The sequence below is a fragment of the Apodemus sylvaticus genome, chromosome 5 (genome assembly GCF_947179515.1).
Source record: "Apodemus sylvaticus chromosome 5, mApoSyl1.1, whole genome shotgun sequence".
Classification (NCBI taxonomy): Eukaryota; Metazoa; Chordata; class Mammalia; order Rodentia; family Muridae; genus Apodemus; species Apodemus sylvaticus.
Window position 1 is genome coordinate 110,890,473 of NC_067476.1, and position 14,363 is coordinate 110,904,835.

Sequence of the window (14,363 nt, forward strand, 5' to 3'; positions counted from 1 at the left end):
AGTTCTTTCCCATAATAAATGTACATTTTTCTGCCTTCAGTGGGCTTGAAACAGTCACTAAAGTAATCGGGTCCCATGACACAGTCTTCAGCTGAATGGAAAGTGCAGGCTGTTGAAACACAATCTAGCTGACTGGACTCCAGATGCATCGGTGCCTGTACAATGCATTCAGAACCCTGTAATTGTATTCTTCTACTTCTTTCCCTAATATGGCAGCTAAGGAGGAACTCTGAAAATGAGGATACTGTTAGGAAAGGGACCAGGCAGCAAACATTTATTTACAAATCGGTTACTGGAAATTATCAAGATCCATTTCAGAAGTTGAGCTTTCAAAAAAAGTGCTCTAAATGACTAAGGAGAATGTATTGCCCATAATCATTTTCTATCCCTGATGGCTAGGTAATGAAAAGCAGACTCTTCATTGGACATGAAAGCAGGGGAAATTAGGAAGTAATATATTCAATTGTAGAAGCCCTTTGCCAAGACTATATTGATTTCATGTTCTGACAACTTCAGTTAAATCTCCATGGGGAAACACTTTTGAAGCTGATCACTTCTAAGACATGCATGTTCCTATTGCTTGGACTCAGGGTGGGTGGAAGTGGTAATGTCTCCCCTGGGGATGCGTAACTCCATCTTCTCTTTGGGATATGTTCAGTCTGATTGTGGGAGAGAATTGGAGAGCCCAGGCATGACCATCTCTGCCATGATGGGAAGGGCTGGCCCCCTCTGCCGAGCCTCCTCTATTTCTCTGCTTCCTTCTTGTGTGTCTTCCTCTGAGCTCAGCACCCATCTACAAAGGCCAATCTTTTCATGTAGTCATTAGCGCTGGCCAGACACTCAGACGTGTGCTAGGTGCTGGGGTCATGTGGCCAGCCAGAGCAGTGCTTATCGACCCCAGCATCAAGGACTTTCCAGGAGGACTGTGCCAGCTGGGTGGAAAGGTAGAAGAGAACACCAAAACACTGAGAAAAGATACTGGGGAACTTCCAGGAGGAGGTGGAATTCTGGAAGCCAGGAGGAGGGATCAGAGAAAGAAGACATTTTGGTAGAGAGAATTTTGTGCTGAAATATCTGGGACAATGTAGAGTTTAGTTTTTGCTACCTTGCTTTAAGCTCCAGGTGGACCATACTACCAGCCCCATCGAGGTTCCCTGGGGTCCATGAATAAAACACACACACACACACACACACAAATAAACAACTTATTTTCAACCTGCTTTATTGGCTCAATTACTGGGTGATTCAATTCTCCTGTGGCTAGCGTGACCTTCCCAATACTCTTAGCTCAGTACCTCTCAATCTGCCTTCAACTTAGTTGCATTTCTAATCTCCCACCTAGAAAAGCAACCTATGGCTGTTGTGCCCAAGATCTCACATGGCTGTTCATCTTTTCTCCCTCCAAAGCATGGTGAAGTCTCCCTTCCTTTTCCTGAAACCCTTAGCTTGCCTGTGGGGACCCAGAAGTCCTGCCTCTTTCTTTCTGACCAACAGTTGTCCCCCCCCCCCCACATCTTCATTGATTGATCACGAATTGGAGAACAGGAACTTAGCATCAGAACCACCCTACAGACAAGAGTTGGGGATGGGAAGCTCATTTGGTAAAGTGCTTATCTAACGTTTACAAGGTGCTGAGCCATTCCCCAGAGCTGCACAGACCAAGTGTGATGCCACATGCTTGGAATAATCCCAGTGCTCTGGAGGTGGGAGAAGGATCAGAAGCCCAAGGCCATCTTGTGTTGCATAGCAAGCTTGAGGTTGACCTTAGATACATGAGACCCTATTTAAAGAAGAGAGAGATGTGTCATAGAACTGGACACCGATGTGGATGTGTGTGTGTGTGTGTGTGTGTGTGTGTGTGTGTGTGTGACACATTTAGGTTCACCTCTTTTGTTACTGTTCCACTCTGTAGTCAGGCCAGCCTAGAACCCATTGTGTGGCCAAAGCTGTCCTAGAATTTGCAGCAATCGTTTTTTCCTGGTACTTCATCTGAAATTATGTGTGTGAGACTCCGTGTCCAGATAGGAGTCCACATTTATTGAGCACACACTCTCCCAAGCATTGTTGGCAAGATGGTGCCTTTGCTGCTGTGGGCAGTGCAGAAGACCTCTGTATGAGTGAGGATGTGGGTCCAAGCCATATCTCAGATAACCCAGGACAAGTTGCCCAGTCATACTCCATAAAACCACATGCTCCTGTATTCCAGGATGTGACTTGGAGACAGTTTCTGGATTCTTCTAATCCTCCTCTGTAAAATCAGAATATTTTCTTACATATGATAATCACATTATGCCTTTGCTTGGCACATGCAGTGTGCTTAGTATGTTTTATGAGACAGACCTTTCCTACCATTGTGACATCTACTCTGTGTTTCTCTGGGAACATGTGCTGGGAGTTCCAACTCTGCACCTCAGAACACTCCCCCCAGGCAAGTTTACCACATTCTGGGGAAGAAGGATTCTGGTGCAGTAGAAGCTGGTGCAGAGCCAGGGGCAGGCATCAGTCTGTCTGCGCAGGGGGAAAAAGGAGCAGGGTGGCAAAACAGTGCCCTGAGATGAAAACCTGCTTTGGTGTCTTTCATTTCCTGAGGTTTCAGAATACCAGGAGGTCGTATTTTGGAGCTAGAAGAACCTAATATGGGGCATCTAATCCGTGTAATAGGGCTCTCCTATGGCCAGTGTGACAACTTAATAGATAAGGGACTACTGCCTACTATGGAAGACATGAGTTTGAGCCCTAGAAACCCACACAGTGAAAAGGAAGGAACTGCTCCCTCTAGAAATGGCTGTCCCCTCCCTCCCCGCAAAAAACCAATAGTGTTCTCCAGAGGAACAGAACCAAGAAACTATATATGCGATTAAATAAGAGGATTTATTGCATTGGCTTACTTCTCAGACTAGAGTTTTGCTGGCGGGAGAACTTTGTAAGCTGAGACTCATTAGCTGTAAGCCCAGGAAGCTAGATGCTTCTTCTTACAGAGAGAGACCAGCAGACAGTGAGCAAGCCTCACAAGGACGCAGCCAAGAACAGATCAGGAGGAACTGACAAGAGGAGCGAAGAGCTTATCCGCCTGGCTGAGGAACACGGTGCACAGAGCACAAGGGCTAGGAGAAGACCTGGACCAGACGTTTGCTGCAGCCTTGTTGGGGAAGCCACCACAGGAGCCTTAAAATGGGTTTCTGGGGAGATAAACAAAAGACAGAGAGTACCCCATGACTTTGGAGATACTGAGGCAAAGTCCAGGGCTGAGACTGTAAAAGGGGGATGTCTGGGTCAGGTGACCTTGGTAAGGAGGAACCATGTCTATCCACACATCCAGTCCACTGTTCCCCTGGGCCAGACACAGCGCTGGAGTTAAAGTGCCCACAATCCACTGGTCAGGTCAGGAAGGGATCCTGGTGCCCCTTAAACACCCAGAAGAAGGAGAATGTCGGCCACAGTGCTAGCCCACAGAGGTTTATCTAAATGTGCTTTCATTCTCTCAAAACAGGAAAACAGAGGCGGGCAGCCAGGCCCTGCTGTGACTCTGTGGCCAAAGCCTGGCCAGGCTCTTGCTCTCCTTCCTCTCTGCTCCCATGTTGTGAGTGAAACTGTTCCCAACAGAAGGCTATGTTCAAATCCTAATCTTCATGACCCATGGATGCCAACTTAATTGGAAAAAGGCCTGTGCAGCTATAACTAAGTTATAAGCAGGGAAGCCATCCTGGGGTACATGGACTTATTCCAGTATGCCTGGTGCCCTTGTAAGAAGAGAGGAGATACACAGAGGCAGATGCAGGGAAGGAAGCTGTGGTAATGGCCACCAAGATCAGAGCCCCATGGTGGCAAGGCAGGGTAGACTAGAGCCGGCTACCACTTGAGGCTGAGCAAGGCGGGGCGGCATCTTAGGATGGAGTGGGGCCTGATGACACCGTGTGTTCAGGCCCAATGTCTAGAGCCGTGAGAACATCCACCTCTGTTGTCTCAGGCCCCCGAGACTGTGGTCATTTCCTACCGCAACCTCCAGAAGCTAGGAAGCTCTGTAGCTTTCTGCTATTCTCACAGCTATGTGGTGGCTGGCTTGTAGGTGTGGAAGGAACAGAGAAAAGAAAAAAGCACGTGCCAGCCTGGGTGGGGTCTTTTCAGGAAAGTGGTGGCTTCCACAGAGTACCCAGCAGACAATTGTCTATTCTCACTGGCCTCGGAGGCTGCACGTGTTACCCTAGTGACAGAAAAGTTTTGTAGAAAATCATCCTTTATATACAAGTATGCATAAACATACAGAATTTATATATTATATAATTTTAAACTTACTAATCTCTAGTATTTGATCACTGAGTTTGAACAAATGCTTGTGGTCAAATAAATCTCACCAAATCTAGGCAGAATACATCCATCACTCCAGAAGGTCCCTTCAAGTCACTTTGTCATCGGTCAATCTCTACTTCCAAATGTGGCTCTGGTACAACCCTAAATTTTTCTTTGCCATAGACTCACGGAGCCATTTCTTTCATCTTCATTTTGCATAATTTATTGTATACTGAATAGTAAGCCTTTTGTTTCTGGCTTCTGTTACTTTACAAAGTGCTTCTGGGATCACGCAGCTGTGGCTGTGTATATGTGGATTTCCTTTTCACTACAGAGTAAAATTTCTTTATAAGATCTATACAATCTGTTTGCCTAGGAACCGATGGTTAGACTGATACTGCTTTAGTGATTATGGATGAAACATTTTCTTACAACTCTTTACATAGACAACTGTTTCAGTTCATCTGTGACAATACTTCAGAGTGCAATGATTAGCTTCTTTGGTGGCTAATGCTACATTTGTAGAAGGACCTGCCAGGCTGTTTCTAAAGTGGCCACCACACCTTGCACCCCTCCCAGCCATGTAGTCTCTGGCAGCTGACCATTCCTGCTCGTGCTCTGATCACCAGTCTTACGCGCTGTCGCCATGGTGGGTGTGAAGTGCCTTCCCACTGTGGTCTCGATTTGCATTTCTCAAACCCTCTCTGTGTGTTTATTTTCCATTTCAGATACAGACGGGTGAAGTGTCTGCTGAAAGATTTTGCCCATGTGTTTAAATGGGTTTCCCTTTCATGGTGTATTTTTATATAAGTTATTCCTTTCCACCTATCTGTAATGCGGCCTATATATATGGTAGCTTTGTAAAAGTCTATCATATACGTGGTTGGCAAACATTTCCACTAATCTGTTTCCTTTTATAGCAATGTGATGCAAGAGTAAAGGACTTATTAAAATAAAGCTTTCCATATCATAGCTCATGAACTTTTTGTCTAACCCAGTGTGGCTAAGATTTTCCTCCTGTGGTTCCTAAATTTCTAAAAGTGTAGGTCTAAAATTTAGGTCAGCAAATCACTTTTGCTGAAAGTGTGCAGCCAGGATTGAGGTTTGTTTGGATTTGCTTGTGTTGGTGCATTTATCTTGGCAATATTCCTTCAGAACGTCACTTTCCCATCTTCAATTACTTTAATGACTGAAGATATGTGGCTGTGTTTCTGGGCTCCCTGATTGTCCCATTCCTCTATATTTCTATCCTTGTCCCAATTACATACCACTGTGCTAACTGTAGCTTTATCTTTAAGTCAGATCATGTAACTCTTTCAAGGTTTTCCTTTCTCCAAACCACCTTTGCCTGTTCTAGATCCTCCTTTGTCCATCCAGCTTCTGTGGCCCTCACAAGTACCCACCAAAGCTGAAAGCTGCCTGGAGTTTTGATGGGTATGTGCTGACTCTGCACATCAGGATGACAAGTGACATTGTAGGAATATCAAGGTTTCCCATCTGGGAACACAGCAGTACCTCCTTTCATTTAGGGGTCTTTGTAAGTTCCTCTATGCCAAGGAGATGACAACCCTACAGGAAGACCAATAGTGTCAACTAACCTGAACCCTGGGAACTCCAGAGCCTTAGCCACCAACCAACGAGCATACACAGGCTGGTCCAAGGCCCCAGGCACATATGTACTAGAGGACATATGTCTGGCCTCAATGGAAGATGATGTGCCTAATCCTGCAGAAACTGAAGTATCAGGGTGGGGGGATACCTTGGAGGGGCTGTCCTCTCAGGTAAAGGGGAGGGAAGCCAGCATTTGGGGAAGAAAGAATTAATTAAAAAATTTCTGTATGCCATATTTTCTGTTTTCATGTATGCATTTATGCATATTTCATAAGTATTTCATGTTTTTGAAGTTACCATAATATTTGTTAAAATATTTTATTTTGCCAGGCAGTGGTGGCACACGCCTTTAATCCCAGCACTTGGGAGGCAGAGGCAGGTGGATTTCTAAGTTCAAGGCCAGCCAGGTCTACAGAGTTCCTGGACAGCCAGGACTACACAGAGAAACCCTGTTTTGGAAAAAAATGTATATACATATATATATATATATATATAAAATTATATTTTTTATTTGTGTGTGTGTCTGTGTAAGTGTATACTACACTCATGCACTTCCTATGCAAGCCAGAAGAGGGCGTTAGATCTCCCAGAGCTGGAGACACAGACGACTGTGAGCTTCCTAGTTTGGGTACTGAGATCCAAATTCAGATCCCCTGAAAGAGTAGAAAGTCCTCTTAACCACTAAACTGTCTCTCCAGCCCTATAATGGGATTTTTATTTCATATTCTAATTGTTCACTGCTGGGACCTAAACACGGAGTTGACTTTTTAAATATTTATCTTATACCTTGTGACTTTGCTTAATTCATTTAAAATGTCTACGATCTTTACTATATATCCCTTGGCATTTTCTTTATAAACAATCATGTATTTTTTAATATAAAGGGTTTTGCTTATTCCTTTCTTTTTTTTCCTGCCTTGTTGCCCTGGCTGGCTCCCCCAGCACTATGCAAAGGAGAGAGGGGAAGGCAGACAGCTTTGTCCCCCTTTCAAGAAGGGAAAAAAGCATTTATTCTTTTACTTTTAAATATGAGGCAAGCAGAGGGTGTTTTTATTAATGGTCATCTATAAGGAATGTTTCTAACTGGCTATACTGCCCACATCCATTTGAGGTCAGTTTCTAGAAACAGAGCGGAATAGGTCTGATCACTTACCACACGGAAGGAAGGCTTTCTCTCCATGTCTTCCACTCTGTATCTTGGCTGCACTGTGAGTGTGTCTTTTCACCGGACACTTGAAGGATGGCTGCTGTTTACAGGCATGAGGTAACCTGTGGTAATATAGGTAGCACAGGTGGGAAGGGTGGGCTTCCCATAGTGTCCCGCCCAGGTCCGCCAGGAGTCAGTGCAGTCCCTAGGTAGGAGCATGAGCTTTGAAGGCCCTGGGCCAGGTTCCGACTCCACTCGTCAACCATAGGCAGATGGTTCGGCTTCTCTGGGTCACCATCTTCTATTCGTGAAATAAAAATATCAGTAACTACCTACGCTGAAGTCTCCTGGAGATTAAGTAAGTGGGCAAATGAAATTAAATGCTTAAAAAGCAGTGCCTTGGTGCCTCGTGCATTTTAGGGACTTGGTTTGGATGTGCCTAGTTTAAACACACACACACACACACAGGTTTTCAGTTGCCATTTGCTGCCTAAGATAAAGGACAGCTGTCATGTAAAAAATCATTTTGTTTGTAACCTCCCACAAGGTATTTTAGGTAGGAGGGTTGATTTCCTTTGTTTTGTAACGTTGCTTATGTGGCAAATAACTCTACAAAATCCCCTGCATTGGAGATGGTGTGTTAGGACTGTGGGCGGTGACATTCTCCTACCTGAGGCCAGCACATTAGGGAAAAGGTCTAAGGACCCCTTTGGGAGCCTGAGGGGGGACCTGCTGCTTTCTTAAATTACCCTTTCTCTCTCTCTTATGGTCTTTGAAGAGGCAAAGAAGCCCCAGAGGCTTTTCCAGCCTGTTCTGTCCCTATTTTCTGTGGATCGAGCTAGTGAAAAACTTACACCCCATGTCATACTGCTTTTAAATAGTGCCCTGGATTCTATCTAGAGCATCTATCTGCACACTGGTTTGTTCTTTCTGTCTGCCTCCCTGTGATCTTCAGAAGAGTCTAATCCCGGCGTTATTCTGTAAGATAATGATTACTGTTGCCAGATTTTGAGAACCTCCAGGAACTTCCGTGAAAATCCCACAATGTGCTTAAGAGAGTCTCTGGCCTCTGGCCTCTGCCCTACCTTCTCATTTGAACAGTGACACCAGTACAGGCAGATAGATTCAGGGATCATCAGTTCTGACACTGTCTGTCTTTGCCCTGGACTGTCATGAGTTGTGCTGTTACATGTGAGCTGGAGGGTCACATGACATGTGTGGCTCTCCTGACCATGCCCACTGCCCCAGGTCCTCATACTGAATTATATATGGCAGAGGCTTTCTGCAGAGCAGTTTTTTCCACTAGCACACAAAGCAGGGTTGGAGGAGGCTTCTGACACAGTGAGAGCACCAGGCCCTGCAGAGGTGAAGAGTTACCACAAAGTTGGTTACTTTCCAACTGAGGGGCCTGTTGGCTTGGGGGTGATGGAAGTGGGAAGTGGAGACCTCAAGTGTAACTTTCTATTTGAGAGTTAGTTCCTTGAGAACACTCACGCAGAATCACTCAAAGTTCAATATCAAGTCATTTAGCTTTTGAAACAGAGAAAGAGAAGGAGGTGCAAAGCAAAGGTCAGAAGTGCCAGATTTGACTTTCTACTCTGCTGAGGCGAGATGTGCCTTGGGTTCCATGCACATCTGACCCACAAGGGCTCAGTTGAACCATGTTCCGTGGTCGTACCAGTGATGCACACAGACAGCCAGTGGCTCCTGTTAACAACTCACGTGGATCAGACACAGAGACCACTAGATACCAACGTGTGAGGTGTCACAGACCTGCAGGGAACCATTGAAAGCAAAAAGATGTACCTGATGACAGTGGACACAAGGAGGGACAGGGCAGATCACATCAAGTAGAGATCTAAACAGTCAGTTTGGTCTCCAGGCACCCACAAGTGAACTTACTATTATGCTGACAAATAGGCATAGTATCAAACTATCCACAAAGTCTATATCTCTATATCTACACATCAGTACATCTATCACACCTCATAAGAGACATTTCTTCATGCAATGGTTGGTGTTTAACACAGAAACTCACAACTGGCCATAGTGCAGAGGATAAACATCTGTGGAATGCTCAGCCACACGTGGAACATCTGTATCACTGCCCCCATTCCCACAAAGTTTCAGGAGCTGTGCTTAAAGGTGGAGACAGAAGTAAGGAAGGACTGGAACGAAATAGTATCTTTGTGGCAGGACCTCTGTGTGAACTCACAGCAGCCAGGGTTGCCTGGCGCAGACCTGAGCATGGTCAAGCCATGCAGCACTCCAGCCTGGAGGAGTTGGGGCTTGTGAGCCCACACCTGACTGAGGATCAGTCAGCTAATGGCTTTCCGGGGAAGGAAAGTCAGTTTTCTTTATTGCGGGGTGGTTCCTGGCAAGTTTACCACACTATAGTAAATGTTCCCATACCCAGAGGTATATGGGCAGTACGAATTGAACTTGGTGGTTTATTTAAAGGAGGGAGCATGAGGTTGGGGGTGGGGAAGTGTCAGTCAGTCTGAGAGGGGCTAGGGTGTGGACCCAAATTACTCCTTGACCTCTTAGGTCAAAACATGGTTGAAAAGTTTCAAAATTTCATAAAAATATTATACATAAAAAGAATTGTCAGCTTCTAATGGGATATCTATATCATCAAATCTTTGAGATCATGGCAGATGGAGGGGCAAGACATTATAAGGGATGGCCATGGTGGGTGGCTGCAAGCCAGTGGTATACAACAGGGCATTTAGGAACTCAATGTTGTGAAAGCATGCACGAGGCTGGTGCAAGCTTAAGCCAGGAAAGGTCGCAGTATGGAGAGGGGAGGGGGCACAAAACCCTGCCCCCAGCTGGGGGGGGGCTATTAGCAGTTGACAGCTCCTGGAAGGGGGAGAGTCTTCTTTAAGGGGGTGACCCCTGGCAGGCTGGTGACACTCTAGGGATTGACCCTACACCCAAGACAATCTGAGCAACACAAGTTTGACTTGAAGAGGGTTTTTGTTTTTGGTTTTTTGGGGTTTTTTTTTTTTTTTTAGAAAAAAAAAAGACATTGAGTTGGATAGAGAGGTAAGAGAGGCCAGGGAGGAGTGGGGGAGAAAGGAATTGAATGTGAACCAAATACATCCTATGAAATTCTCAAAGAATTAATTAAAATATTAGATTTAAAAAAAAATCTCCAGGAAGTGAATAGTCCCATGTAAACAGTCTCACTGCGATTGTGTATGTGCCTGGCGGATCACTCAAATTATTTCTCTCTTACTTTTGTTTTGTGGTACTAAGGACTGACCCTCACACACCAGGCAAGTGTTCCACCACTGGGTCATACTGCCTGTCCTTCCTTCCTTCCTTCCTTCCTTCCTTCCTTCCTTCCTTCCTTCCTTCCTTCCTTCCTTCCTTCCTTCCTTTCTTCCTTCCCTCCCTCCCTCCCTTCCTCTTCTCTTTCTCCCTCCTCCCTCCCTCTCTCTCTCTCTCTCTCTCTCTCTCTCTCTCTCTCTCTCTCTCTCTCTCTCTCTCTCTTTGTGGGGAGATCAGGGTCTTCTCCCTAAGTTGCTGATGCTAGCTGTGAACTTATGATCCTTCTGCCTCAGCCTCGTGAACAACTGAGAATGCACCCAAATTACTCCTTGAACATATGTTACCTCTTAAGTGTCAGGCATGACTAGAATCATGCCTGCTCTGTGACAACTGCGCGCGCGCACACACACACACACACACACACAGGGACTGGACTCCCTGGACACCATCCAGGATGTTCATTCCACTCACAGGTCAGCAGCCTCTCGGTGACCTTTCACAATGCCCAGCTTAGTGTCCTGTTGACAGTCTGCGTATTTACTGGGTGTGTTGGCAAAGGCTGGTAAGCCCAGCTGCTTAGAAGGTTGGGGCAAGAAGGCCACTAGTTTAATCCACCACAGACAACTTAGTGAGGATCTATTTCAAAACATAAAGAGCAGGGTAGTATTGGGTGATGTCATTCAGTCCATGGAAGAGTGCTTGTCTACCATGCATGAGGCCCAAGTTTCAATCCCCCCACTACACACAGCCCCAAAACAAGAAAACAGAAGAGAAAGGGAAATTTCAAGTTCATTTTTCTCTAAATATTATTCATTTCCCATCCATTTGACAGGTGGTGACTGAGAAGGGGGACTTCTTCAGAGCCTGGAACTCCTGTATGCACCATGTCACCTCATTGTCTCTGGCACACATTCACAGAGGTGAGCAGGCTCTTGTTGAATGTTCATGGTTGCATGGCTCAGGTCCCTGAGTACCACAGGGGACATAAGTCTGTAGAGGGAAGTCCTGCCACCAGTCTGAGCCTGGCTGCTGGACTTAGGGCCCCAAGTAACTCCAAGAGGTTTGAAACCTATTGTAACTCAACTCTCTGCTTATTAAAAAAACTAGCCAGATAATGGTCAGAAAACCCACCAGGACCCACTTACCAGACAGGAGCTAGTTTGTACATATCAATCTTCCCAAGCCCTTTGTCCAATAACATCTGGAATCTCTAAATAAATAAACGGGGAAGGCTATATATACTAAAAACCAAACAAAACAAAACACAAGTCTGATACAAAGGCCACTGGCTGAAGAGTTCCAGGTACTATAAGAGCTGACTAAACCCAGTCCTTAAATTAGGTGGTTGTGTCAACACATAAGTCCCTGATTCTCAGCTAAAGACAGTTTTACCTCAAGGGAATGTTTGACCACGTTTGAAGATGCTTGGATTGTTTGATAGGAGCAACATTATGGACTGGTAGTAGGTAGAGGCTAAAATAAATGTTAACTGTCCTATAGGTCACATCTATTATGTAAATAATGCTGAGGCTAAGAATTTTGCTCTAAAGAGGCTAAAATAGCACAAAACAATGAAATATTAAGTATTTGGATTCATGTCATTGAAATTATTTAATATTGAGACTCATTTTATTCACATGATTTCACTGTGCGAGTAAAAGGTACTAAAAGAGAAAGGCCAGGCTCTCACCAAGCCTGCTGCCTATGTGGGGCTTCTTCCAGCACTCGGGGCTGCTGAGGGTCAGAGCAGGCCAGGTTGACTCCCCAAAGCACCACTGCAGGGGCATGCATGGCTCCTGGTGCTTCTCATCTCAAAGGAGGGGATTCTTCAGTGGATCTGCTAAGTGTCCGGGCAGGTATTGTGGCCAACAACCCAGGAATGAACGTATTTGATGAAGCTTCCCGGCCTGCCCACCATTTTCCAAAAAGAACTGAGTAGCTTCAGGGATACCCGGTAACCCTCAGAGCCGAGCCAGAGGAAATGCTTTCAGTTCAGATGGTGTAAGGCTACTTTCCTCTCTCTGAGGTTCCGCTCTAGGAATTTTGTGTGCTTAGAGCAAGCATCATAATTCAGGGCCAGTGAGCCCAGGCTGGAATGGGGATGTGCCAGAAACACAGATTCACAGAGTGACCCAACCCTGAAGTAACCAGCACTGTATCAGCAGCCCTGATTCTAACTGAATTCTATCTTCTGCTCCTTGGGACAAGGAGGAGGAGCAAAGAGATGGACAGATAGGAAGGGGAATGGGGAAAACACTCACATTGGGTTCCCTCATTTGGGGATCAAGAAATGTTATCTGTATTCCCTGAAATGAATTGGCTTTGAGGAAACTGATCGATTCCTAATAATTGAACTTAGAAACGACGGGTATAAATCACAATGCCAGTTTATCCATCAAGTCAAAACCCACGTGCAGATCACCTGCAAGTCATCCCTCCCTCCCATGGGCAGAACACCTCCTGGAATCAAGTGGTGACTGAAACGTCAGGTCACAGCATCTACGTACATCATGCCTTCAGGGCTTCAGGTTTGACTTGCTCATCTGAGGCCCCACTGTCAGTCAGCTGCCAGTGATCCTATAGGTCACAGGCTACCTGTGTCCAAGAACCATCCTGGTAACTGTGGTTCCAGCCTCGTCTGCTTAAGACATTTGTGTAAATCACCTTCTTCTATTAGAGGTTTTGCTTGTTTGTGTTCCGTATTTGTTGATTAGGCTAAAACACAACGAACACAAAGCACCCCAACTCACCCACCCTAGTTGAAGGCAGGCATGTCCCAGACCTCTATCCACAGCATGCAGCATTCATTGGCCTCATTCTTGGAGCTATTAAGGCCTGGGTTCTGGGAATCTTTCCTCTGGACCCCTGTGTATTGACCACAGATACTGTCCATCCCAAAACCCAGTTCTAAGGAGAAGGCATGGGCCATCTTTTGACTCCCAATTCTCAAACATCTCTGAATAGCCATTAGTTTTTTGTCTATGGCTCCTTAGAAGCAGGACTGTGAGTCTTACGCTGACTCTACACATTACAAGTGTAGTTGAGTTTGGTGCGAGGTCTGAGGTCACTTGCTTGAGAGGGCTCGTGTCCTGGCTCTCCTTCCACCAGCTCTGTGACTACAAGAGAGATACCCAGCCTCCCTTACAGAGACTGTGAGACTATGGCAAAGATTAATCCAGAGGATCCTCTCAAGTCCTTGTCTTACTGTCTGATTCATTCTACGGAATGCAAAGAAAAACCGCTGTTAATCACAATTCTAACAAAAAAAGATTAGTTTCTGTAACTGAAGTAGATCCTGTCCCTTAAGAGGAAGTTAAACAAGTGTGAGTGTTTGAGGTCTGCGCCAGGAAGAAACATCAAAGGTTTGCTGTGTCCTCAGCACAAAAGAAATCCAACCCATTTTGAACTGTCAGTTGGCTAATTAAAGAAAGAAAGAAAGAAAGAAAGAAAGAAAGAAAGAAGAAAGAAAGAAAGAAAGAAAGAAAGAAAAGAAAGAAAGAAAGAAAGATTGTTTTCAGAAAATCACCCTCAGGTTTAAGACCAGATACAAAGTTCTTTGGTATAAAAAGAAGAACATTAATTCAATGACAGTTTTTAGGGAACTCAGGAATGATTTGTAACAGAAAACTGTAATGAAAAAGGTCTAGGGGATATGGCCATGTCTCTGTGGGTAAGAATGCTCACTGCACACATGTGAGGCTCTATGCAGCTTGGGTGTGCCTGTGTGTCCCTACAACCCCAGAACCTTGGTGGGCAGTGACAGGGGATCCCTGGGGCTTGCAGATTGCTAGCCTATCTCTAGGTTCAATGAGAGACTCTGTTTGAAGGGGGGAAAGTAGGAGACACCACATTCTTGTCTGGCCTTTGCAAGTGTGCACCTGTTTACACACTCATGTGCCTACACTACATACAGAAAAACAGAAAAACAAGGCATGCAATGCAAAGGTCTGAACAGATAGACCCTGTATCAGGCCCTCAGGATAGGAAAGCACACAGCCCACGGTATTCAGGAAGAGGAGCCCACGTTGCTGCCTTCACATCC

General features: G+C 45.4%; 1 protein-coding gene across 1 annotated transcript in view; it reads left to right on the forward strand.

Moving 5' to 3' along the window:
- Window positions 1–14,363, forward strand: part of Acoxl (acyl-CoA oxidase like) — a 275,238-nt gene that overhangs the window by 213,094 nt on the left and 47,781 nt on the right. The window contains exon 15 of the mRNA XM_052183555.1: window positions 11,154–11,241. Within this exon, the coding sequence (XP_052039515.1) occupies window positions 11,154–11,241 (88 nt within the window). The remainder of the gene's footprint in view (window positions 1–11,153; window positions 11,242–14,363) is intronic.